General features: G+C 60.7%; 1 protein-coding gene across 1 annotated transcript in view; it reads left to right on the forward strand.

The window, feature by feature from the left end:
- Nucleotides 1-21,232, forward strand: part of WFS1 (wolframin ER transmembrane glycoprotein) — a 31,129-nt gene extending 9,897 nt beyond the window's left edge. The window contains exons 3-8 of the mRNA XM_045771384.2: nt 6,715-6,797; nt 7,327-7,471; nt 9,318-9,488; nt 10,993-11,073; nt 13,944-14,089; nt 18,665-21,232. Of these exons, the coding sequence (XP_045627340.1) occupies nt 6,715-6,797; nt 7,327-7,471; nt 9,318-9,488; nt 10,993-11,073; nt 13,944-14,089; nt 18,665-20,473 (2,435 nt within the window). The 3' untranslated portion in view covers nt 20,474-21,232. The remainder of the gene's footprint in view (nt 1-6,714; nt 6,798-7,326; nt 7,472-9,317; nt 9,489-10,992; nt 11,074-13,943; nt 14,090-18,664) is intronic.
- The last annotated feature ends 5,495 nt before the right edge of the window (nt 21,233-26,727 follow it).

Genomic DNA, 26,727 nt, shown 5'->3' on the forward strand with positions numbered 1-26,727 from the left:
CAGCTCGGCCTGCTGCCCGTGTAGGAAGCCCAGACCCGCGATGAGCCCCTGCTGTGTACCTCTGTGTGTACCACATGGCCAGCCCTGTCCTCAGGGCTTTTCCTGGGCCACATCTGATCCCCTCATGTCAGCCTGCGAGGGCAGCTCTGTTGTTACCTCACTTAGGGATGAGGAAACTGAGGCACAGACTTGCCCAAGCGTCCAGCTGCCGAGTGACGGGCCCACAGGTGACCTGGGTCTCCTGGGTTAGCACCAGCTCCACCCAGCGGAAATCAAGCTGTGGTGGAAGCCGGCTACAGTCTCCCCTGGGCAGTTCACGCCAGGCCAGTGCCTGATTTATTCCAGAAACTCACCCGGTCCTTGGGCACTTCTGATCTTTGCATCTCCTTGAAAGATCACCATGTTCTCTGCTTTGTTTCCAAGGCTTCTGGGCAGAGAGGGGTCCTGACCCTGGGCTTTCAGCCACAGATGCCTCACGGCTGCAGAGCACAGAAACCAGGGCTGCAAACACACTTGGTTTCAATCTGAGTGCAAACTGTCCTCGGAGGGCAGCGTCAAACAGCAAGTTTCAGGTGGAAGTCAGGAAACAGCTGTGGGCTCTGTGTGCCATCTGCCACCCAAAAGAAGGAGAGAAGCAGGCCCTGGCATTCTTGCAGGCTTGGGGTCCCAGCCCCCACATCCGGGCTGTGCTGCTCTGTGTCCCTCACTGGTCATCGAAGCAGGTGCAGCGGGGCCCTGCCATGCTGGCTCTGTGCAGCCCAGAAAGCGTCTGCCCGGGAAGGGCTTTGGGGGCCTGTTTCGGTTAGTTCCCTCACCTGTGCGTCTGCAAAGGTGTAGCGAGCCCCAGTTAGGTACCCACAGGTCACAACGAGCGTGAGTGTGGAAGTAACGCCTCCCGTGCCAGGCTTCGTGTTCGGTTGTTTCTACACTAGCCTGCTCATCACTTCTCCAACATATTCAGACAGGAGAACCTAGAGAAAGAGCTGACGCGGGTGCCCCAGGGCCCCCAGCTGGTGAGCTGGGAGGTCGAGATTTGAACCCACTCTGTGACTCTCTGCTTATCGGAGGGCCACAGGTGAGCACTTGCGTGTGCCTGGTGCTTTTGGCCGTTTCTCCAGGGAGCCCGGTGCAGGACTGAAGCAGAGACGGCTGGGCTGGAGCCTGGGCTTCTCAGCTAGCCCTCAGGGTGGTCCCTGGTGAGGCTCAGGCCTGTCCTCCTGGAGCCCTGGGCCAGGGAGAGCCAGAGGCACACAGTAGCCACCCTGGAGGGCAGGCCCTGTGCTGGGGACAGCTGATGTTGTGGGGGCCCGGGGAGCACGAGACGCCCTTTCTGCTGACCTCGGTGGGCCACAGCAGATCACCAGCGAGACTGCCAGCGCCGTGAGGCCTCCCAGCTGTGGGGCCACAGACGGGTGGTGGAACCCTTGGGCAGGGCTGCCGCTGCCAGGAGGCATTCGCCGCGGTGCTGACGGAGGACCCGCCTGGCAGGTGCAGGAGACAGTGGGTGAGGCAGGCGGGGCCCTGTCCTCCAGGAGGGATCCTGTGTGAGTACATGAAGAAAGATCTGCACGGTGTCAGGGGCGCACTGGACCCCAAGGGCTCCAAGACTGATGTCCCCTGGGCAGGGTCAGAGTGCGAGGTCAGGAGGTCAGCCAGGCAGGCTCTCAAGGGTCATTATAAGGAGAAGCGTGTTTGGAGGAGCACTAGAGGGTCTGAATCAGAGGAATGACATGCTCTGTTCACATTGGAGAGGAGGCCACCCCAGCTGCTGGGCAGAGCAGCGGCCGAGGGGTGGGTGGAGAGGGGGCAGAGGAAGCAAGGCTGGCCCCCAGGTCTCTGGCTGCAGCCGCAGGTGGTGGTGGGGTTCAGAGCTGGGTTCAGAATCGACGTGGTTGTGGGCATGGGAGCCGAGGCAGATGTTGAGGCCGTGCTGTCCTGGGAACAGGGCACAGCGGGACACGGCGTGGCTTCCTGTGCTCTAGTCAAGGTGCCGGCCATTGACAGTCTGGGGACTTTTCTGCACACGTTATATTGTCCTGACCCCGATACAAGCCCTGGTCCGTCTGGTGGCCGTGCCTGTGCGGTGACACCCTCCCTGTAGGATGCCCTGTCGTGAGCTGGCAGGATGGCGGGGTCAGGTGAGTTTTGGGTGTGGTGGTTCCCTGAGACCTTTGGAAACTTGGCCGTGTGCCCTCATCAGTTACCTTTAACCATCTACTTGTGTTCCAAGCCTCAGGCGTCACCTCCTCCAGGAAGCACCGCCCACCCCCCCATCAGGATTGATGACCTCCGACACCTCTGCAGCCTGTACTGATGAAATGTGACAGTCCTCGCCCCGCCCCCGGGGGGGCCTTGAGGGCAGCAGTCCTGCCTCATTCAGCTTGGTGCCCTTAGCTCCTGGCGCCCCAGGCTGGCTTGTGGGCAGTGCTCAGTAAATGTCTATTGGGTGTATGATAAAGACCTGAATCCATGACCCCTGCCCGGGGCTGTGAGGCGAGTGGACCTCCTGGCCGGTTCCCCCGGCTTTAGCTCAGCCAGCCCTGGGCAGAGATGGAGTGGCAAGGATTGTTCACCCTGTTTGTTCACGAGGACCAGAGTCAGCATCACAAAGGCTGATGAGACACCCCCTTGGTGCAAGGCAGCCCCAGCTCCCTGTGTGGGGGACACCCTGTTGGCATAGGGCAACCGGACATCCCATGTGGGGGACACCCCATAGGTGTAGGGCAACCCGGCCATCCCATGTGGGGGATACCCTGTTGGCGTAGGGCAACCTGGCCATCCCATGTGAGGGACACCCCGTAGGCGTAGAGCAACCCGGCCATCCCATGTGGGGGCACCCTGTAGGCGTAGAGCAACCCGGCCATCCCATGTGGGGGACACCCCGTTGGCGTAGGGCAACCAGCCTTCCCATGTGGGGGACACCCCGTTGGTGCAAGGTGGCCACAGCAACGATGAGGACACACGATGTACCCTTGGTTGCTTTTCACCCTGCCCTTCCCTGCAGCCCCCGTGGTGGGCGTCCTGAGAGGACCAGGGAGTCCGGGAGGCTGGGGCAGAGTGAGGAAGGAGCTGGCAGCAGCCTCCTGCAGACAGGAGCACTGCATCATCCTCTGGCTGCAGGGTTCAGGTGGCACTCCCCTTCCCAGAGCTGCTGGCATGTGCTCAACAATTCACAACTTTACCTCAGGCGCAGATCGAGCTAGCAGCAGTCGGGGACAAGGGTGCCAGCTTCTGTCTTGCTTCCGCCACGCCTGGGAGAGCTTCGTGCACGGGCTTCCCCGCTCCCGGCCCAGGGTCCTGATGTGCTCCAGAGTGGGTGCGAGGCTTGCTCACCACCCTTCTCCCTTTCTGCAGAGCCCCTGCTCCGGCTGCGGGGGCGGGGGCTTGAACTTGCAGCGTCACCGTACGGAGCATGTCCTGTGTCCCTGCGCCGGGATGTAGGGAGACAGGAACGCGGCAGACCCTGCCCGCCATCCTTCCCTCGGCGGCCCCCATCCTTGTCCCTTCATCCTGCACCGCTTAGCGAGCCATGGGGTCCAGCGCTGTGCCGGCAGCTGGAGTTTGTTGGGTCAGACCCACCCACTGGACGGTGTTCCCGTGAAGCCTGGCGGGAGCAGGTGAGACACTGCGTCCCAGATTGCGGTGGGAAAACGGCAAAGGACCCCGCCAGGGAGAGGGGACAGTGTCCTGGGGGCTGTGTTCACCTCACCAGCTCCGGAGAAGGTGAAGGGTCACGTACCAAGTCAGCAGGGCGCACATACATCTTTCTAATGCACGGGATCTGGGGAAAGGAACAATGAAAAGATGGGGATGGGTGTGGACGTGGTTCCCCGTGGGCTCTGGCCGAGGCGTGCAGACCTGCCCAAGGCCACGCAGCTCTGATTGCTGCTTTGTGACAGGAAGCCTTTCAAAAATGAGTTAGAGTCAGGACCCCTCTGGTTGTAAGTGACACAGAGACACGATGTAAATTGACATAAGCAAAAAAAAAAAAAAAAAAAAAAAACGAGTTGAGAGGAATTTCTTAGTTCCAGGTATCTGTGAGTGTAGGGGTGCCGGTGTCACACAGGACTAGATCCAGGGGCTCAGATGATGTCAGGAACCCCAGCTCCGCTTTTCTTCAACTTAGGCGGGCTCTCCTCACTGGGCGGCCCTCCAGGCTCCCAGCTGGCGTCCATCAGCCGAGACCTAGCAGAAGGAGGATGCCGGTTTCCCAACACTTCAACACAAACCCCACTGGCCTGGCTTGGGTCTGTGTGCGTCCCTGAAAACCAAGCGCTGTGGCCAGGGAGACGGAGCCCTCTGATGGGCCAGGAGGGCCTGCTGAACACCGCCCCCCCCCCCCCGTAGCATGGGTGAGAGGCAATGCCACCAGACCTTGACGACCGAGATGGGGAACAGTGGGTACCCAAAAGGGACATCAAAGTGCTAGGACCAGAAAAAGCCAGATATGCAGGTCACGCATGCAAAGAAGAGCATGTTTCATGGTCCTTGGGCCACACTGACTCAGCCAGCTCTGGGGGGTATTCTTTATGACACTGAACAGTAAGCCCTTGACCTGCGGGAAGGCTCCTCCTTACATGGAAAGAGCCAGAACCCTCTGATTGGTCTGCAGCGCGGGCCCAACATTTGAGTAGTTGTAGAACTATTTCTGTCAGTGCCAAGTGGAAAAAACTGGAAATATGAAGGTGTGGTGTATGTTTCAAGGAGTTTCTGTCTACTGGGGAGACTTTTTGAAATGCCAGGCTATGAATAACTTCTGTGAAAAATTAATCATGGATAGAATCTTTAGCCAACAGATGTATGCTTGAATCCTCTATATTCTGATTAAAACACAGAAAGAACGTGGGCTTGCAAATTCAGTTAGTCAAGAAAAGTTTTGAGCTTGTGGGAGGTGCCCGGTGGGCGCTGCGGTGGGAAGTGCAGTGTCAGTGAGCAGCAGCAAAGGCCCTGTGGTCAGCGGAGAGGTGGGAAGTGGGGAGGGAAAAGAAACCCACATTTCGGGAATGCCAACTCTGGCCCAGTCACTTAATACAAAGTGTCTTGTCCTTCATAACTGTCCCTTTGGATGGTTATTAACGATTGGGTTGAAAATGCCTCTGGCTAGGTCACACGGCACTTTGATGCTAAAGGTAGAGCCACACGGGCCGGACTTCCCTCCGTGTGCACACTCCTTCCCTGGGAGCCCGTGGAAGGGATCGGCTTGGAGCCCACAGGCTCTGTGTTCTGTTCTAGGCCAGAGAGTGCATCCAGGGAATTGAGGGGGTGTGGCAGTGGCCAGAAGGGAGACGTGGCCTTGGCTCAGGAGGCACCAAGGTCCTGGGCACGAGAGCAGAGTGGGCATGCTGAGGCCACGCTGGGCAGGGGCTCTGAGGACCTCAGTGAGGAAGCCCACTCTGATCTCAGGGAGAGGTGGCCTGGTATTTTCCAGCCGTCCCCCGAGAGGGCCGTCATGTGTACCTGCGCTGTGAGGTCTTAAGGAGAAACCTCCTCACTCTGAGCTGTGCCCGTGCCTCTCCACCTTTGCACCTGAAGGCTGCGCTGGCTCGGGCCGTGCCCCTGTTGCCTCCTCCCGGAGTCCGGCGTCCCGTGGACTCGGGTGCCTGGAACGCAGGGGCTGGTGGCATTGGTGGCCACAGAGCGAGCTCCGAGCCTGGCAGAGCTGGTGCTGGGTGAGGCCTGGATGAGCCCATCAGGAAGGTCAGTCCTCAGGTGCTATTGCAGGGGGCAGTTTTTGTTTCCAGAGACATCTAGAGAGTGAGAGGCTGTCAGTCTCTACTAAGCCCCTACAGTGGAGTCAGTAGCCCTGGGGGTACATCCCACGAGTTGCCTGGAGCTGTCTCGTACCTGCCAAGGTGGGGTGTGGAGCGGGATAGAGTCCCCCGAATATTCATTGTATAAATCAAAGACAGAGACTGGTAACAAACAAACAGTTTTTTAAAACTTTTTATTGTTAACGCTGCCTGTTGCTGGTAAGGTGGTGAAGTTGGTGTAGTTCCGTGATTCTTTCGTAGCTTGGAATAAGGTTTTAGAAAGTAGGCTAGGGCATGAGCCGGATGATTTTTGGGCCCTAGTAATGCAACCGAAGAACGTACGCTGGGAGAATAACCCCAAAGGAAAATAGATGCACCGTTTGATAAAATTAGTGAGTGTGGGGAATGATGTAAAGGCCCAGCGGAGCAGAGGCCCAGCACCTCCAACGGGCTTCTGAGCCCTGGAGATGGTGCATTTCAGCACAGAGTAACGTGGGGAAGTGGCTACGATTCACCGTCATAAATGTGTTTGTGTGTGTGCACACACCAAGTGTGACCCCAGAAATCACGTGCATACAGACGGCAGTCTTGGAAAACATGGATTTGGTTTGTCTATTGAGGCACAGGCCAGGGCTTTCACGTTGGAGTCCTGGGATCTTTCTAGAACCCAGCTCAAGCAGGCCTGAGCTTGGGGGTGAGGGTGGGACTGGCGTCTGTGCGCCTGCGTCCTTCTTGCCACTCTGAGCTGCTGTGAAGACCACCGTCTGTGGGAGTTTTGCTGTCCGTGCTCCGGGGCTGTCTGCGTCACTGTTGGGCAGTGTTCCAGCATATTCTGTCTGCGTCTGACCTGGATTTTAACAAAGCTGCCCTGGGTCTGAGCCCATCGTTATAGTCCCATCCACTCCCAAACAGGCGACAAGGACCAGTCTCGTGACATTCTGTCTGCTTTTCTCCTGTGATAAAGGGCCTGTGAAGGGAGATGTGGAAGTGCCCTTTGAAGAAGTCCTGGAGAAGGCCAAGGCGGGGGACCCCAAGGCACAGACGGAGGTGAGGACCGTGTGACAGTGGAAGGCTCAGCCCACGGCCCCTGCATGGCGGCCCTGGGAGAGGCCGGTGCTGTGTGAACGGGGAGCAGGGGTGCCGGGCCCGTTTTTTGTGTTCCCATGTTCTCCGCATCATTTGCCTCCCACCACCCTCTGCGGATCCCGTGTTCTCACCCACGTCCAGCTCACACCCTGTCTTGGGCCCTCCTCCTCTGGGACGCCTTCCCTGCCTGCCCCCCGTCCTCTCATCTGTAGAGGGGGGCCACACCCTCCCCGCGTCTTCTGAGGAGCAAGGGCCCCGAGGGTCCCACAGGCCCCACTGGGTGCAGATGCCCAGGGGACCCCGATCCCGCCCCCTGTCTTCCTGGCCTGGGCGAGCAGGGTGGGGATGCGGGCTGGCCAGGAGCTCAGGGCAGGAGAGGGTCGGGACGCCCAGCTTGGGAAGCAGGTGGGGTGAGGACGCGGAGCAGGAGCCCTGGCGCGGCACGCAGGGGGCTGCCGCGGAGCGTGGCTTGACGGGGTTCTCGCCGCAGGTGGGGAAGCACTACCTGCAGCTCGCGGGCGCTGCGGACGAGGAGCTGAACAATTGCACCGCCGTGGGCTGGCTGATACTCGCCGCAAAGCAGGGCCGGCGCGAGGCCGTCAAGCTTCTTCGCCGGTGCCTGGCAGACAGGAAAGGTGGGTCCGAGGGAGGCTGGGTGCGGGCGCCACGGCCGGAGGGACGCGCACTGCTTGCTAGGTCAGCAGGTGACAGGTGACGACAGGAAGATCTGCAGCCAGTGACACTGGTGAGAAACAGGTGTGAATTCTGTTTCACCGGCGGTTTTGTGACATAGACGTTGTTTCTGGAGCATGATGTGGGATGTTTAGGCAGCAAAGCCGCTGTCGTCCTCCTGGGCGTGTGTTGATGTCTGTTGGTAGATCCCTTCTGGGTTCTAATCCAGATCGAGGGGTGGATCATAGAGCCCGCGGAGGCCAGCTTCACCAGGGTCCGTAGGAGAATGTGACAGTGGTCTGAGGTCGGGATGGAACTTTATGGGCTGAACGGCTGGGGCCAGTGAGGACCTGCTCAGCTGCATTCACTGCCAGGAAGCGAACAGGTGAGGGGGCGACAGTGAGACACAGCCCAGCCACACGCGGTCACTTACTCATCCCGGAGCCGTGGCGCGATGTGCTTCTGGAAGTTTCAGACCTCAGAGAAAATGGAAGCCTGTGTCATAAAGTGTTTTTTAAACGATTTTCTCCAGACCGTAGAAGTGTTTTATGTTTATTACGTAAAATTTGGAATAGATAGAAAATGAAGAAATGAACTACCCATAACCTTGAAACCCAGAGAAATGCTCTGTAGTTTGGTGTATTTTTTTCTGGTTTTGTATCATAATGTTTTTAAGAGTTACTTTTATTATACAGAATCTTCTTTTTTTGTGGAAATGGGACTGATGCCTTTGAAAACACAGAATAGTGGCGTTCCGTCAGCCAGGATTTCTCACCAGCCACCCTCCCGTTGCGGCCGGGGCGAGTCCGTGCGGCCCACCCAGCTGGGTGCTGGAGCCGATGGCTGCCAGCGGCCGGGATGTAGCCCGGTCAGGACCAGGCCTGAGGGCGTGTGCTGCAGGGGGCCGTGGGGGGCCCCGCGTGCTCCACACACCCCACTTCTTCACACTGAGTGCTTCCTGGTCTTGAAAGAAACGTGTGCTGAGGTAGAAAATTTGGAAGATGTTTAGAAGGAGAAAAAATCCTGTCCCTCATCTCAAGTCTTACTGCCCTTGGTGGGGGGACGCTGACAGTTGGCCCTAACAGTTGGGGGTGAAGGGAGAAAGGCGGCCACAAGCCAGCCTGTGAAACCTGTGCCCATTTCTCTCCACGGGGAGTCTCTGTCTCCCTGGAAAGGGGCCAGCTGTGCGGGAATGGGGTTTCCCAGCTGCCTCAGGAGGGGCAGAGCCTGTGAAGAGCTGTGGACGCAGGGAGGTCCCGCTCTTGCACCCAGGCCGATAACCCGATAACCGTGGTTGCCTTTCTCTGACTCCCATAGTTACCTGCTGCTCTGCCTGTCTCTGACTCCCTGGCCACGGGCAGGCCAGGACACGCCGGTGCCTCGGCTTCCCCATCTGTAAATGATGAGAGCAGTCCTTACTCTCAAGGGTGCTTGTGAGGAGGAAATCGGACAGGGAAGTGGGCCAGGAGCACAAGAATGTCTAACACACGCCTGCCTGAGGGGTCGCCTGGGGAGGTCTGCCAGGAACATGGGAAGGCCTGGCACCTGCTTGCCCACAGGGTCACTCTGGGGAGGGTCCACTGAAGGACCAGGCTGACCTCCAATCTGGGGAGTGGGTCCCGGCAAGGTCTTTGGCCAAATGTCCTTTTTTGTCAAATGTCTGTTTCTGCCTTGGTGACGAGAGGTGCCTGCAAAGCAACTCGCATGAGTCCCCTGCCAAGCCCCTGCAGCAGGGCTGGTCAGGGCTCAGAGCACCACTAGCGGCACCCAGCAGGCAGGACGAGGCCGGTAACGCCTCTTGTCTCGTAGGCATCACTTCTGAGAACGAGCAGGAGGTGAAGCAGCTCTCCTCCGAGACGGACCTGGAGCGGGCTGTGCGCAAGGCCGCCCTGGTCATGTACTGGAAGCTCAACCCCAAGAAGAAGAAGCAGGTGGCCGTGTCCGAGCTGCTAGAGAACGTTGGTCAGGTCAATGAGCACGGTACGCGAGCCTTCTTTGGACCAGGCCTTCCCATGGGGATGTCATGGGCTTCTCTGTGGGAATTCTGGGGGGCTTCCCTTTGGGAGCCCTGTGGAGGCTCTGGGAGCCTACCTGGGGTCTCCCAGGGACTTTGTTGTGGGGACCTCATGGGTCTCCTTTAAGGCCCAGGGAGGGTCCCTCCTAGGGTGTTATCCTGTTCTTGGGGTCCCCTTCCTAAGCCCTGCCCTGAGCTCTGGTACAGTCCATGGGCAGAGCCACAGATCTTGTTGTTCTCAGGGTGTCCTGCTCCTCCTGGGGGGGGGGAGAGTAGCACATGCAGGGAGGGACCTGGGTCCCTGAAACCCTGAGGTTCCAGGGGCACTGAGCCAACTGTGTCTCTGACGGCCTTCCTGTGGCAGGCCTCATCACCGGCCTCCACAGCCTCCCCCAGCCTTCTGACAGCAGCCAGCCGGAAGGACAGATGGGGCAGAAGAGCGGGCATCCCTGACTGGGTTTGGCCGCTCCATTTCCCGGGGCCCGACCTGACTTTTCCTCTCCATCACTGGGGGGCCACCTGCCTCCAGCTGTGCGGATGTGATTCCTGCCCAGGGCCGCACGCAGCCCTCTCTGGCCCCCCAGGGCTGGGGCCTCCTGCCTGCACAGCAGGGCAGCAGAGAAGGCTGCTGGGCGGACACCTTTGCCCCTTCTCCTGGGGTCTCCGGGCAGGACCTCTGTCCGACTAGACCCTCCGGGGACTAGCCTGCTCTCTGGGCCAGGGTTGGGGAGACTACGTGCTGGAGAAGTGGAGGTGTCCGTGAGAGAGGCATGCTTGATGTGACGAGCTCGGGGTCGCCCCTTAGAGCCCCAGGGACCCTGCAGTGCCGCAGCTCAGCCCCCACCTGCTGCCCCCCCTCCACCAGGCCACTTCCAGGGCCCTTGGTCTCTCTGGGTCACCGTGCCTCGCCCCTCATGTTGTCTGGCTCCCGCCTGACCTGACCCTGCAAAGGCACGCCCTGGTGCCCGGCATGCAGGAAGACTGGCAAGGTTGCCAGAATGGGGTGCGGCAGGTGGTGGATATTGACAAAAGAGCAGAATATTTCAGTCCGGGCTCAGCCGCTGAAGAGACTCGTGTGGAGCTCCTCCCAGCACCAGGGCTGGGGAGACAGGAAAAGGCCTGGCCCCCAGAGAGCTCTGTCTTTTCCAGGGGAGAATCATGCCAAGGGCCAATGCCAGCAGAGGTATTTGGGGATACGTTATGCTGACCAGAAACCGGTGTGTCTGTCGCGTGGCTGCATCGGTAGAGGGGATGGCTGTGCCCAGCGGGGGCCGAGTCAGCCTCGTGGCTGGAGGCTCAGATGTGGCTGCCCAGAGAGGTGGCCCTCACCGTGCCCATCAAGGATTGCGTGGAGGCCCTGTGGTCCCCAGAGCTTGGGGACACCCCGGCAGCACATGGGCTGGTTGCTAGAGGGCTGCAGGGCCCGTGGGAACAGCCTGCTTTGATTCTGTCTCTGTTCTGTCACCACAGATGGAGGGGCACAGCCAGGTCCGGTGCCCAAGTCCCTACAGAAGCAGAGGCGGGTGCTGGAGCGCTTGGTTAGCAGCGAATGTGAGTACGGCCTCCCGTCCGGCACCTATGACCCCTTTGGCCAAGCTGTTAGGCCCACCACCCCGGGCACCACGTCCACTCCTTGCTGCAGAGTCTGGACCTGGAGCCTCCAGGGTCTTGAGGGCGTGATGGGTCTTCAGTCCAGTCCGTTTGGGGCTGTCGGTATTCCTGGCAATGGGATCCAGAGCCTGCCTGACAGGAGCACACAGTATGAGGGAAGACAGACACGGGACAGAGAGGGCAGTAGAACAGTCCGTGCAGGACAGAGCAATGGGGGTGGTGGGTGACTGCATCCGGGTGCCTGAGCCAGTCAGCAAGGATGAGGGGGCAGTTAGCCCCTGAAGGGCGGGGGGGGGAACCACACACAAAGGCCTGGTGAGGGGCACCCAGCAGGGAGTGTGGGGGCTCCCCCGAGCATGGGCTGTGGGAAGGTGAGGAATGCAGGGTTAGGGCGGCATGCAGAAGTGGGTGCCTTTGGGACATCCAGTTAGGAGAGGTCCTCGATCCTCCGTGGGCAACCGCCTAGCTGTGTGGGCGGACTCTTGGTCTTGGTGCCCAGGGCCCCCATCCCGGAGGAGACCAGACAGGAGGGACCCACGGGCTGCTCGGCACTGACAGGAGGCCCGGCTCTTCCCCCAGCTCTGCCACATACTCTCCTCGTGATCTCAGGCAGGCCTGGTTTTCCTTTCTGAGGCTCAGTTTCCCGTTGTGCACAGTGATGGTCAGATTAGAGGGCTGAGGGCCCCCCAGTCCTGAGAGCTTCTGTTGCAGCAGGACAGGGGGCATCATACAAAAGGGGTGCACACACCCCTTCCCACTGGGCCGGTAAGCAGTCTGTCCAGGAAGTGTCATTGGAACTCTGGTGACGTGTCGAATCCTGAGTCAAGCTTTCCCAGGGCCTCGGGCACATAGGGATGCACGGACTTGCTCTCTTGCTCTGTTTGGGGGACGCAGAGCGGTACGGGACATTGACATGGAGAGACACCTGTGGCTGTTGGACACCAGAGGAACAGGAAGGTTCTAGATGGGTTTGTGTTTTTTTTTTAAGATTGTATTTATTTGAGAGAGAGAGACAGAGATAGCAAGAAAGAATGAATGGAGCAGGGGGGTGGTCAGAGGGATAGGGAGAAGCAGGCTCCCTGCTGAGCAGGGAGCTCAACGAGGGGCTTGATCCCAGGTTCCCGGGATCCTGACCTGAGCCAAAGGCAGTGGCTTAACCGACTGAGCCCCCCAGGCGCCTCTCTAGATGGGTTTTGAGTGCAGAGGAGCCTGGAGTCTGACTGTGTTTGGGGTAAGAGGTGCAGAAGTCAGGGGTAATTCCTCCTGAGAGAGCTCAGCTCTGCCTTCCCCACCCTAGTCACCTTATGGTTAGCCACTCGGAGCTTTCCTGTGCACCTGGGAACTGCTAGAAGGTCCTAGGGTCCAGGGGAGACCATGTGCTCTGGGCTCAGAGGGATGGGTCTGAGGCCTACCTGCGGTGAGAGCTGGGCAGAGACATGGCCTCTCCAGGCCTCCGTGGCGGGTGTGGACGGTACCGTCCAGGGGCCCCCACCTGGTCATCAGCCCGCCGGGCCCGCCTCCCCACCAGCACACTCCCAGCAGCCTGTGAAATGTGCCTGTTCCCCTCGCCTCAGAAAAAAAAGGATGAGACCCTCTCCGGACCCCTCGCTCCCAAAGCAACCACTCTGTTTCTCCCTTTTCTAACGAAGCGGAGAGGGGCATCCGCAGTCGCCATCCTGGCTCCCCTCCCTCCTTTCTCTCTGGGACCTCCCCCTCGTCGTCCTACCAGAATGGCCCTGTCCAAGTCCCTGGTGACCCGTCCTCAGACCCCGCTGTGCCTACGCTCCGTGCATTGGTGGCAAGTGTCATGGTGTCAGACCACCTACGACACCAGCGCACAGCCCGGGACAGGCCACTGGGCCCCGTCTCTTCCACCAGTTGTCTCGTGTCAGCTCACGCCTTGAGTGTCCACCTGCCACTGCCACCGGTGCTGCCCCATCTCATGGTGGCCCTGTGGCCCACATGCAGTCCTGGATGCCTTCCGGCCCCCCGTGTTAGCACACAGGCCCTTGTCTGCACCCCTCTCCCGGGGTGCTTGCCTCATTCCTGACACTGTTGACTTGCTCTTGCTGCTGCTTGTTGCTCTCTTCTGCGACCAGCTTCCGTCCAAGTGTCCCCAGTGCCCAGAACACAGCCCCACGTGGGTGGCCCCAGGGACACCTGGGGAGTGACGGCCCCGCAGCTGGCGGCCCGCTCGTGATGTGATCTCTGTGTTAATTCACTCCCCGCGCCTGCCTGGAGGACGGTCCTGCCGTGGACATGACCGTGGCGAGCAGCCGGCCTCGTCTGGCCGTCAGCCTTGTTGAGTGTGACCCCACTCGAGCAGGAGCCCAGGCTTGGGCACACGCTGCGTTTGTGCACAGATCCCAGGCACTCCCAGCGCTGAGGAAGGTGCCTGGCACATGGTCGGCCCTCGGGGGCTGGTAGCTGTGTGCTGAGTGGAGGGGTCAGTAGGTGGCGGGGCCGCAGGGCCACCGTCCGCAAAGCTGTGAGAAGCCAGGGCTGAAGGAGGTGGCAAAAAGGGGCTGGTGGTGAAGGCGGCTGCAGGGCCCGTTCAGGCAGACCCTGGGCCTGAGAGCTGGGGAGAGGGAAGTTCAGGACAGGGACAGGTGTCACCATGGCGAGGAGGCGGCGTGAAGGCCGTCCCGTCTGCCTCTCTTCTCCCCGCCGGCCGTCCTTGCCCCACTGTCTGTCCCGGACAGAGAGGCATTGGCTCCCAAGCCTCCTTGGCTTCCCTCTGGGCCCCGGCCGCCTTCGCTGCCTGGCCTGTCCATGTGGGGTGACCCTGTGCCCTTCTCTCTTGGGCCCAGCTAAGAGCTACATAGCGCTGGACGACTTCGTGGAGATCACCAAGAAATATGCCAAGGGCATCATTCCCGCCAACCTGTTCCTGCAGGACGATGATGACGACGAGCTGGCAGGCAAGAGCCCCGAGGACCTGCCCCTGCGGCTGAAGGTGAGTGGGGCCGGAGGGCTCCGACCACCAGGGCCCCCACCTGCCCTTCCACGCACCCTGGTGCTGTCCAGGGAGGGGTGGGTGGGGGGCCCTTGCCCTTGCCCGACACAGAACCCTTCCAGACGGTGCAGCGTGTCGGGGGAGGCGCAGCGTGTAAGGACGGTCCCCGTGGTTATTCGCTCACCACACCTCCCGGGCTCCCCTCTCTGCCTGGAGGACAGGATGTGTTCTCCTGAAGAGGGCCTTTCCTGTGCCGTCAGGCTCCAAACCGAAGGGCGCTGCTGGGGGCGGGCATGCTTGGGAGTGGCGGACGAGCCGTCCTGTTCTTTCCGGGCGAAGTGCCGTGGGCAGCGGCGCGCCGTGCGCTGGGGTCTGACTTGCACGTAGACTTTGTCATTTTGGAAAGTGATCCATCTGCGGCACGAGCGGAGGTCGGCTTCTCAAAGACTCCTTCCCCCAAAACCTAAGTGCCAGTATTCAGAGACCGGGAGCACCCTGCCGGGTAGCTGTCTATCCAGATCTGCGGGGCGAGTGGGTGTGGTGTGGACAGCGGCGAGGAGGTCACCGTGGGCTGGCCGGAAGGGAGGCACCCTCGCCCCGCCATCGGCCGGCGAGCAGCAGCAGCGGCAAGGAGCGCGCGCAGAGCACACACACAGGTGCAGAAAGCCAGGAATGGTGGGTCATGCCCCTGGGGTGACAGCTGTCACTCTCTCGGTCATGTGGTTGAGACTTACAGTGCAGGTGGTCGGCGTGGGCCGTGGCAGCTCTCACAGGTTCCCCAGGTCAGCTCTCCTACTTTGCAAAGCACACCAGGGTGTCCCCAAGTGTAGCCGCCAGTCCCAGGCAGGTCCGTCAGCACGAGGGGCTCTGAGCAGACAAATCGTCATGAAGCCCATGGTGTTCGTCGTCCAAGAGTCCGTGGTACTGAGCTGAGCAGGAGCGTGTGTGACCCACCATCCGTGAGGCAGGGGGCAGGGGCCGGCCCGGCCACCAGCAGATGGGAGTGGCAGGGACAGGAAGTGCGCTGAAGTCCCGCACTGGAGGCAGATCAGTGTGGCCCCTCCTGGGCGCCTGGATGTGGAGGCTCAGATCGGGCGCCATCCAGATGGGGAGGCCGACTCGGAAACCACGTGGAGATGCCGCGGCCCAGGGTGGCCGGCGTGGTGGCCACACTTGGGACCATTGGGCTGAGGGAGTTCCCCCGAGGACAGGCGCTGTGTCCGGGGTGAAATTCTGAGCCGCAGGCCAGGAGGGCCAAGGAGCTTGACCCAGGGAGCTCAAAACTGTTGTCGCAGGTCCGCTTGGGCAGGCCTGGGCTAAGTGTGTTCGCAGATGGACGCTGTTAGTTTCCCTAGAACGTGAGAGAAGGAGGGTGGAGTGCTTGCCATGGTTCTTGGCCAAGAGGAGGCTTTCCCCAAGTGCCAGCGAGGGTCCAAGGTGAAAGGGTGAGCCCGGAGAACTATGGGCAGGCCGCGTGGCTGTCCCAGCGTAGTTGCTAACAGTGCCCGCTTTCAAGGCAGCCTGGTTGGGACGGTAAATTATGTCACCCTTCTTATGGGTGACAAGCTCAGGGCTGTCCAAACGTCTGAGAGTCCTTTTTGGGAAAAGAGATTTAAAGTATTCCAACAAGAAGTAAACGAGGCTCTGTTTTCTTTCGGTTTTTAAAATTGTCAGACTACTTTAATGCCTTTACGGTTTGTCTCATTGAAAGTCTTTTGTAAAAGAGATGGTCAGTCCTAGCAGGCGTCTCCAAAACCAAAGGCTGTTCCAGCTTTTCATCGCCTGTCGGAGCCAGAGGAAGGGCAGCGCGCTCGTCTTCCCGCCCCCACGAAGTGCCAGGCGCCACTAGAGTGGTGTGACTCCCACAGCCCGCTCCAGGCTCTGGGCCCCGCGCTGCTCCAGCCCTTTGCGGCAGATGAAACCCTCGTAAGAGTAAATTTAGTAATATTTAAAAATCCACAGCTTCACAGAGTCATTGGGAAGTCCCGGTGTGCACACTTTCACTTGGGTCTGAGCCGAGTCGGGTTGAGATGGCCTTGCTGTGACCTGCCTGGTGACAGGCGCTGTCCTGTCATAGAACTGACTCCCTGCTCATTTTTTAAAAACTTCTTTCCTGCTCAGAAAACAGCTCGTTTTAATTTGTTGGACTTGGTCTACAGAAAAGGTTTTCAGTTTCCCAGCTGGGTGGGGCCCCAAGTGCAGGGCTTGGCTGGAAGCTACCGAGGGCCGAGTGGGGGCCCTGAAAGGAGGGGACTCCCTGGTCCTAGTGGCCCAGGCACCTCCATGTGCAGACAGAGGCCGGACATCACTGGACATCATGTTCGAGAAGCTTCGTGGTCTTTTTTTTTTTAATTCAGTTAACATGTAGTTTCAGATGTAGAGGTCAGTTGTTCATCAGTTGTGTATAATACCCAGGGCTCCTCGCATCACGTGCCCTCCTTAATGCCCGTCACCCAGTTACCCCGTCCCCTACCCCCCTCCCCTCCAGCAACCCTCAGTTTGTTTCCTGTGGTTAAGAGGCTCTCATGGTTTGTCTCCCTCTCTGGTTTCCTCTTATTTTACTTTTCCCTCCCTTCCCCTATGATCCTCTGTTTCGTTTCTTAAATTCCACATACGAGTGAAATCACGTGATAATTGTCTTTCTCTGATTGACTTACTTTGCTTAGCATAATACTCTCCAGTTCCATCCAGATTTTTTTTCCTTCCCCCCCCCCCCAGAAGCTTCATTGTCTTTTAAAGAACATCAGATTCATTTTCAGGCGCGGGCTGCTTGCACGGAGGAGGACGGTGAGCTACAGCAGCCCCAGGGGACGCCCGTGGTCCGTCCTGCCGCTGGCCTGGCCGCCTCTCGGGATTAGCTGCACTGGTGCGGCTGACGCACTCCGGGACTCCGAGCCCGGCCGCTCTGGCTCTGTGTCCGAGGGGCCCTCCCAGGGGAAGCCTGGCGCGAGTCCGTGTTCCCAGCCGCTCAGAAGTACCTGCCGAGGCTCACATTCCGGGGCCCGAAACTCGCTAGTGCCCATCCCCGGTCACGTGGGAGGGTGGTGGCTGTGTTGGTGGCAGGTGAGCTGCAGGGGGCCTTTTGTTCACTTCCTGGCTTGTTTTAGAACGAGAGTAAGTGGGCTGTCACAAACGTGTAAGAAGGAATGCAGCTGTTCACACACGTATGTGTCTGGACAGGCAGGCACACACCAATGTTCTTTAATATCTCCAACTCCTGTGTGAGCCCGGCTTCCTCTCCTCTGTGGAAAACGCACTATCCAGTTGCTTCCGGGTCATCTTGAGTTGACAGCCAAGGCATTTGGACAGATGACAGCCACATCCGGGTGTGGTCACTCGGTTATGCTCCCCCAGGATCCCCCTCACTGGCCAGTCTTCTCCACGCTCTGGCCGGGCAGAAGCGGCCGAGGCCATGCTGCCCACCTCCCGGGGCGGTGGTGGGCGTCCGTCACATAGCCCCTCCGAGGAGCTCCGGGCAGCAGCCAGGCTTCCCTAACCCCACACGTGGGCGATCTTGTGCAGTCAAGGGTCCACGCCTTTGCCCCTCCAGACACACCCTGCCCTCCACACCACACCACCTGAGGGCTGGCACCTCCAGCCTCTCTCTCGTTTCCCTGAGCCCTGGCAGGGCTGGAAGCCTCTAGGAGTTCTGCACAGGTGTGGAGTCCGGCCCGGGCGGCGGAATCAGCCCCTGCCTCCTCCCCTAGGCTGCACCCCTGCTCGCCTCCCCCACATCCCTCATTCATCCTTTGCTGTGTGACATCTGAGGGTCACCCTGCCCTTTGCCCTGGGTGCAGATTGCGGGAGTGGCCGTGGGGGTTGTGTGTCTGTTCGGAGCAGGACGGGTGTGTGTAGGTGGGTGGTAGCAGGCAGCTGCTTCTCGGGGTCCCCTGCCACGAGCGAGCACGTCTCCTCTGGCCCCTTACAGATGAATCGTCTCCATTTGGTTATGACGTGCCGAGCCCCCGGTTCACATTTACAGGGAGCTTTCCTTCTGGAGTCCCCACACCCGCCACCACCCCTGGGACCGTTCAGAGCCCTTCATGGGCTTGAAAGTATTGGTTCCTCTGCCCTTAGCAGACTGGGGGGCTGAGGCTCGGGAGGGCAGCCCTTGCTACAGGGGTGGCCAGGTCAGAAGCCCCGCTCCCACGCTGGCAGCCAGGGCTCCTGTGTCCACCAGCGAGGCCCTGTGGGGAGGGAGGAGGGGAGCCAGGTGCGTTCCTCCAGGTGCTTGAGGTCTGGAAGGGGACACTGGCTCGCAGGAGTCCAGAAACCCTGGCAGAAGGTTGGGACAGAAGGGGAGCCAGGGGATGGGCTCCAGGGGCCTAGAGGAGAGAAGCAGGACCTGCAGGACTGGGTGGGACTGAGGGAGGGTCGGTCTAGACTGTAGAGCCTGGGGAAGACGTCGCTTCGTGGACAGGGTGTTGACAGGGGAATGACCCGCTGGGACCAGGGGCTCGGGGGCGAGCTGTTCACTTCGAGCAGAGCTCAGGTGCTTGGCGGAGTGTCGAGGACAGGGGCGGGGCTCCTGGACTGACTTGCTTCCGAAGCCCCGTCTTTGTCTCCGCCCCCCAGGTGGTCAAGTACCCCTTGCACGCCATCATGGAGATCAAGGAGTACCTGATCGATATGGCCTCCCGGGCGGGCGTGCACTGGCTGTCCACCATCGTGCCCACCCACCACATCAACGCCCTCATCTTCTTCTTCATCATCAGCAACCTGACCATCGACTTCTTCGCCCTCTTCATCCCCCTGGTCGTCTTCTACCTGTCCTTCGTCTCCATGGTGATCTGCACCCTCAAGGTGTTCCAGGACAGCAGGGCCTGGGAGAGCTTCCGCACCCTCACGGGCCTGCTCCTGCGCTTCGAGCCCAACCTGGACGTGGAGCAGGCCGAGGTGAACTTCGGCTGGAACCACCTGGAGCCCTACCTGCACTTCCTGCTGTCCGTCTTCTTCGTCATCTTCTCCTTCCCCATCGCCAGCAAGGACTGCATCCCCTGCTCGGAGCTGGCCGTCGTGTCCGTCTTCTTCACCGCCACCAGCTACATGAGCCTGAGCGCCTCCGCCGAGCCCTACACCCGGAGGGCCCTGGTGACCGAGGTGGCCGCCGGCCTGCTCTCCCTGCTGCCCACGCTGCCCTTCGACTGGCGCCACCTGAAGCTCCTGGGCCAGACCTTCTTCTCCGTGCCCGTCGGCCCGTTTGTCGTCCTGAACGCCAGCCTCCCCTGCCTGCTCTACGTCTACCTGCTGTACCTCTTCTTCCGCATGGCGCGGCTGAGGAATTTCAAGGGCACCTACTGCTACCTGGTGCCCTACCTGGTCTGCTTCATGTGGTGCGAGCTGTCCGTGGTCATCCTGCTCGAGTCCACTGGCCTGGGGCTCGTCCGCGCCTCCATGGGCTACTTCCTCTTCCTGTTCGCCCTCCCGATCCTGGCGGCCGGCCTGGCGCTGATGGGCCTGGTGCACTTTGCCCGCTGGTTCCTGTCCCTGGAGCTCACCAAGATCGCCGTCACCGTGGTGGCGTGCAGCGTGCCCCTGCTGGTCCGCTGGTGGACCAAGGCCAGCTTCTCGGTGGTGGAGATGGTCAAGTCGCTGACGCGCAGCTCCATCGTCAAGCTCATCCTGGTGTGGGTCTCGGCCGTCATGCTCTTCTGCTGGTTCTATGTGTACCGGTCGGAGGGCATGAAGGTCTACAACTCCACGCTGACCTGGCAGCAGTACGGCTTCCTGTGCGGGCCCCGCGCCTGGAAGGAGACCAACATGGCCCGCACCCAGATCCTGTGCAGCCACCTGGAGGGCCACCGGGTCACGTGGACGGGCCGCTTCAAGTACGTCCGGGTGACGGAGATCGACAACAGCGCTGAGTCGGCCATCAACATGCTCCCGTTCTTCATCGGCGACTGGATGCGCTGTCTCTACGGCGACGCCTACCCCGCCTGCAGCCCCGGCAACGCGTCCACGGCCGAGGAGGAGCTCTGCCGCCTCAAGCAGCTGGCCAAGCACCCCTGCCACATCAAGAAGTTTGACCGCTACAAGTTCGAGATCACGGTGGGCATGCCGTACAGAGGCGCCAACGGCTCCCGCAGCCCGGAGGAGGACGACGTCACCAAGGACATCGTGCTGCGGGCCAGCGGCGAGTTCAAGGACGTGCTGCTCGGCCTGCGCCAGGGCAGCCTCATCGAGTTCAGCACCGTCCTCGAGGGCCGGCTGGGCAGCAAGTGGCCCGTCTTCGAGCTCAAGGCCATCAGCTGCCTCAACTGCATGGCCCAGCTGTCACCCGCCAGGCGGCACGTGAAGATCGAGCGCGACTGGCGCAGCACCGTGCACGGAGCGGTCAAGTTCGCCTTCGACTTCTTCTTCTTCCCGTTCCTGTCGGCGGCGTGAGGGCACGGCCCCCACCCAAGGAGCTGTCAGTGCATGTCACCATCAGGACCTGACCCCGTGTGGCCCCCCCAGCCAGACGGCACGACACTAACTCTGAGTGCGTGTGTGTGTGTGCGCGTGCGTGTGCAGACGCAGTGCTTGGAGACCTCGTCACGTGCAGCCTGCTCACACCCCTGAGAGCGCCAGCTCTGTGCCCCTGGGACGCCCGGCGTTGTGGGAATTGCATGCAGGGTGTCGACCCACGGTGCCGACCTCGCAGAGCGAAGCTGGTGCCCCACCCCGAAGAGCACTTTACAGATGAGCTTCTCCCGCCTCCACTTCCAAGACCCCCCTCGCCGGCCCTGTTTCCTTTTGTGTCAGATTTGTTTTTCAAAGAACCACACGTGCTGCTGGGTGAAGTCGGTGATGGCATTTCTTATTTATTCGGTCCCTGCTAAGCCTTGACAGCTGTTCGCCGGTCTGGGGCCGACGCAGGGCTGCCTGAGCCCGTCAGCCCCTGATCCTGGCACTCGGAGGCGGAGGAGGCGGCGGCTCTGGGCAGGGCGTGTTCGCGGGGAGCTCTGGCTCCCACAGCCCACCTTGGGCTCTCCTGTCGAGCAGGTGTGAGTGAGTTCATGAGGGTCTGGATGTATCCACGGGAACTAGGAAATGGGAAGAATCTGGAATGTGGAGCGCTCAGAAGAGCCTGGCCATGTTCTGTACTGGGAAGCAGAAAGTGAAGGTCCTAAAGCAGCCAAAATAAACGTTTCATGAAATCTACTGTTTGTCTTTTCTTTATTTAAAAAAAACTCTTGTACGTTTGTGACACTTGCACTGAACTCACTAAAGGGAATTACGAAGAGCAGAACTGACATTCTCAGTCAGCGCGCAGACCCTGGTGCGCCCTCCCGGCCAACCCCCCCCTCCCCCAGTGTCATCCACGGCTGCCCCGCTGTGCATCGGTTCCTACCAGGGGAGGAGCCCGCGTGGCCTCAGGGATCTGTGAGACTCCAGGCACCTATCAGAGGGCACACATGGTTATCATGGTGTGGATCAGCCACCCCGTTGGCAAGAAGTTGGTGAGCCATAGCCCTCGTTCAGTGATGCGCAATGATAGTTCCACAGAAATACAGTCAACTCGAGCCATTTAGGGGCGCTAGAGCAGCTTGGGTCCCTCCGTGAACTTAGTGCCCCCTCACATAGGGACCTGTGTCTGAGTCCCTCGGGTCTCGTGTTTCTTCCCTGACGGTGAGGACAAAGCCGCCACGCCGCTCCTCCCCAGTGGTGGACCCCCGATGAGCCGTGGGTCCGCGTCTTTGCAGAGGTCAGGAGACCTATGTTCTTTCTGTGGTTTGGAGACCTTGCACTGACCTTCAGGGGGTGGCTGCCTCTGTTTTCTGTGAACGTGGCCCATCTGGCCATGGCAGGTGGCAGCTGCACCCCTACCGGGTTAACTCCTGTGTCACCCGGGGGTCTGCCCGAAATCCCACACACTGGGCGTGCTCGCGGGGTGGCATCCCTCTGTGCTGGGTTTGCTCCTGGCTTCCTTCCCTGGGCAGTGAGAGGAGGTGAGAGGTCAGCCCATCCCCCTCTCTGATCCCACAGATTTGCGAGGCCACGAATGCATTCACAGTGTGTCTTTGCCTCCCAGACCCCCCGATGGTCCAGAGAGGGGGGAACGCGGGTGACCTTATGTGATCCTTGCACTCGGAGCGGGGAGGTACAGGGACAACCCTGATGCATGGAGAAGACAGATTCAGAGACGGGGTCACACTGCATACTAGCGGCGGGGCCAGGGTTGCACTGAGATCTGGCCCCTGGGCCACCATGCTGCTGCTCGGCCCCCAGCAGAGCTGCCTGCCCAGTGCAGGGAGTGGCGCGGTCTCGGGGGATCACCCCAGTTTGGGGGTTGGACCCCAGGCCTACTGCCTCCATCACAAACCCCTGCACGGCCAGCAGTGGTTCAGTCCCTGTCCCCAGGCCTGTGCCCCGATCTGCAGAACAGACAGTCTGGGCTGGGCCCGTGGTTTCCAAAACTTAGCCATGAAACCCTTTCTCAACTACATGTTGTACAGAACTCTACAGAGTGAAGAAGGTGTTATTTATAAATTCGGATGGGACAGGAGCCGCACCGCCTGGTGTGAATCCCACGCCTGTGCCTTCCCAGCTGTCTGACCTTGGGCACGGTCAAGCTTTCCAGGCCTGTACCTTCAGACCCTCACTGCGCGACCTGTAAGGGCCCTTCGAGCTTTTTAATAAATTTGGGGTGCTGGGGTGGCTCAGTCGGTTGAGTCCGACTCTTGGTTTCAGCGCAGGTCATGATCTCAGTGTCCTGGGATCCAGCCCTGAGTTGGGCTCGGCGCTCAGCGTTGGGTCAGCTTGTCCCTCTCCCTCTGCTCCTCCTCCTATTCCCTCCCTCCCTCTCTCTCCATCATAAATAAAATCTTAAAAAAAAAAGAAACTTCACGAAAATAGCCATGTTTAGGTTGGGACTGATCACGTGGGCCTGGTGTCAGGATGACCCGCCTGCAGCCCGCCCCCCTCCCCCACCAGGCGCCCCAGAACACAGTCCCGCCTTCTGTCCTGCATCACAGGTTTAACTCCTCGGGGCTGCACGTCCAGAAAAGCTTGGCCGATACCTAAAACGTTCCTTATTTAACTTAACTAATGAGCCTAGGATGCACCTGTTGCCACCCACGAGCAAATATTTATTGCAGATGCTGTCATTCCGCAGTCTGAGTCAGACCCAGGTCCCACCCCCAGGAGAGTCATGTAGGTCAGATGTGCGTGGCCCTCATTCCGTCAGAAGGGCCCCCCTTCCTTCAGACCCAGGAGGCAGGGAGGCAAGCACTCCAGCTTGGGGTGGGATCGGGGTCAGGAGGCTTCTGGGAGGACAGGGTGTTCCCCATTCTGATAGCAAGGGAGGGACTGAGTTGGAGAGGTCAGAGGTCTACGCATCATTCGGGGCACCCACGGGACGGCGTCGGGCGTGGCCCAGGAGGCCATGGCTTCCTGGACACAGCTTCAGGTCCGGAGGCCCAGTTGGATGGGCACCTGGGTCCTTCGAGTGGCTGGGAAGCCCTCTTGGCTCCAAAGCCAGGGCCCCAGTAAGACCCCGAAAGGCCATCCTCCACTTCTCATCTGACCTGGCCGACTGTGAGCCGTTCGGTTCTGGACACTTGCTCTTTGGACTGCTTCCAGGGAGCCGTAACCATCAGAATGCCCTTGGCCCCTGTGGTGCTGGGGCTCCCTGACGTGCTGGCTGTCCTGCTTTCCTGTCGATAACCGGGCTGCTGCCACCTGGCCCAAGACCAGTGGCAGGCTCATGGAGGCATTTGCCAAGCTCATGGTGCTGGGGGCCTAGGGTCCCCCGAAACAGGTTTCAGAGCTGGGCCGTGGGTCTGGCACGTCGTTCCCATGAAGTCACTGGGGCTACACACAGCGGTCCCACGTAACCCCCACATGATACTTGACGTATGCACATCGTTTGGCATCATGGGCAGGACATGCCGCACGTCACCAGGCTAGGAGGGCACAGAGCTGGGATGGCAACCACGTCCCGCTCTTTTTCCTGGGGCCACGAAGAAATCACGTCGTCCTGGGGCTTAAACTCCCTCCACAACACGGCCCAAAGCGGCCGTCCCTCAGGCCTTCGGGGAGAGTCAGGGGCCACGGGCTGTCAGTCAACCCGTGTCCGACCTCCTGCTGGGCCCACTGTCCAGGGCTCTGGGGGTGCCAGGGAGGGTCTACGCTTGCGGGGGCGGAGGGATGGTCTGGTCATGCTTCCGGGGACCAATGACACCGGGAAGCTGCCCACGAAAGACCTCCTTGGGTGGCACAAAGAACCATGAGCTCTTGTTGGAGTGTCGGGCTGACAGAGGCGGGCGCACGCCCCATGGCAGGAACAGACGTGTCCGTGTGTGACAGACCGTGGGCGGTGGGCCTGGCATGGGCGCCCCTCCCCCCGGACCCTCGTGGCTCTTTCCCGGTCCACTTTCTCTTCCTTCCCTCTCCTTCCTGTCCAGCTTGGAGGCAGAAGTGCCGTCAGCACCCCGAATCTTCGACGGCACAGCACAGCCCTGGGGGGGGGAGCCCCGCCGTCCACATTCTGCCTCCCCGACCTCGACGTCACTGCTGACCCTGACCGGTGCGGCCTCACCCGTGACCCCGCAGCTCAGCGTTGCTGGCCACCCGCCCACAGCTGGAACTTGGTGGTCTTTCTTCTGACTCCACAGCCCCAGGGACGCTCCTTGGGCCTCGGCTGATGGCCCGATCTCTCTGTGTCTCCCTAAACCCAGTACCCGAGGACTCGTCCCACTTGTCCTTTTCCCTTCCCAGCTGCCTCCTCCATTCTGACCCTGGGGGCCCCTCCCATGTGCGGCTTGTCCCAGGGTCCGGTCTCCCAGGGCCCCCATGGCTTCTGATGAAAACAGGCCCAGGCTCTTGGTTTTGTTTCTCAGTTACAGAGCATGGGGGGGGGGGGGCGTTGTGGAGGAGGAGGGAGAGGGAGAGCAGCAGACCCCTCACTGAGCCCCGAGCCTGATGCGGCCTCCCTCTCAGGACCCCGAGATCATGACCGGAGCCGAAACCAGCAGTCGGACGTGTATCCGACTGAGCCACGCAGGCGCCCGAGGCCCAGGCTCTTTGATGGTGAGCAGCCCACCCACGCAGGAGTGACAGGGCGTCAGATGTGGGCCAGCGACAGGGCTGGAGTCCCCGGGTCCTGGACCCCACTGCCCTTGCCCCGTGGTCAGGGAACATCCAGCTCCCCGCAAGCACAGGATGGCTGGGATGCTCCCGAGACACCCCCCCCCCCAGATGCCTCCTGCCCGGCTTCTCGTCCTTGAAAGTGGGGATTTTTCTTCCTTTTACCAAAACTCCCAGCCACCACCCCCCCCCCCCCAGTCAGCCACGCGGGTCGCTGCTCTCCAGCTAGAGCCAGGCCGCAGGGCAGGCCCTGCTCCTCCTCCTGCGGCCTCACACACCCCTGCCCTCAGGCTGAAGCCCACACACGCAGGATGGTGGCCGGGCCCCTGCTCGCTCCTCTCTGATTCGCCTGCTCGTGCTCAGGTGGCAGCTTCAGAAAGTGGCCACGTTTTGTCCTGAGTGGGTGGCTAACCTGTGGGAGAATCATCAGTCAGGCGCTGATGCTGGCGTCCCTGAGGCAGGCCCGTGGGAGCTGGCGAGAGTCACACTGCACGGGCGCCGCTGTCCTCTAGCCACGAGGACCATTTGGCGGCAGGTCACAGAAACGCCCGCGGCTTCTGGCGGACTGCGGCTTCTCTGGGAGTTGCTTGGGCTCGCGCACGGGCGGGAGCGCGCGCCACCCCATCCTTCTGCGGACACGACCGCTATGTCCCCCCGGCGCCCTCCTACGGTAGGAGTGTCTGACCGAGCCAGGCCCGTGGCTACCCGAGAAATAGCGCATTTTCCAGCCTCCCTTGCCTGGTACCTCATTTCCAGCCAGTGGGAGTGATCGCAGGGAACACGGGCCACTTCTAGGCCGAGGCCTTAAGGACAGAGGCACGTCCCGTGTCTGTTCTCCCTTGCCAGCCTTGCGGAGTGAAGCCCCCACAGACACTCGCAGTCACGGGGCTCACGTGGGCCTCCAGGCCATTCTTCGCTTGGCTCTCGAGAGGCAGGAGCCACGCGGCAACCCCCCGGCCAGAGGGGCAGGGCGCTCCCACTGACACCCCCAGGCACCCTGCGCGCACCGGGAGCAGGGATTTCCGGGGCCAGGGCCGAGCCCATTTCCAGCAGAGGGGAAGAGGCTGCTGGAGCTGTGCACGGCTGCAGGGAATCCAGATTTGGGCCAGCAGAGCCAGGGGTCCTGCGGAGACCCTCGGACCCCTAGACCAGCCTGAGCGGGTCAGCCTATGGCTCCGGGCTGCCGCTAAACCCCGTGCTCCCCACCCACCACCTCCCCCTCCTCCCCCCTCCCTCAGTGAGACCCCTCCTCATACTCAGCATGGGCATCGACTGACCCCGATGTCCCCTAGGGATGGCGGGGGCCACGATGCAGGCTTCTGCAGGGCTGCACTGAAGGTGGGCTGCCCGTGGGAGGGACCAGCAATGATGTCATTAACGGGCTCCCAGGGAGCTCGGGCTACGGGCTGACCACTTACGCAAAGATTTTCTCGTTTAACCCACACCACCCCCCGGAGCCAGGTACTGTCACTCTCCACGCTTTGCAGATGAGAAAACTGAGAAGCAGCACAGAGGTGGGGGTGGGGGTAACATCCCCAGGATCCACGGCCCCCACCAAGGCCAGGAGG

The sequence above is a fragment of the Ursus americanus genome, chromosome 8, assembly GCF_024610735.1.
Source record: "Ursus americanus isolate L20-20 chromosome 8, mUrsAme1.1.p, whole genome shotgun sequence".
In the NCBI taxonomy this organism is placed as follows: domain Eukaryota; kingdom Metazoa; phylum Chordata; class Mammalia; order Carnivora; family Ursidae; genus Ursus; species Ursus americanus.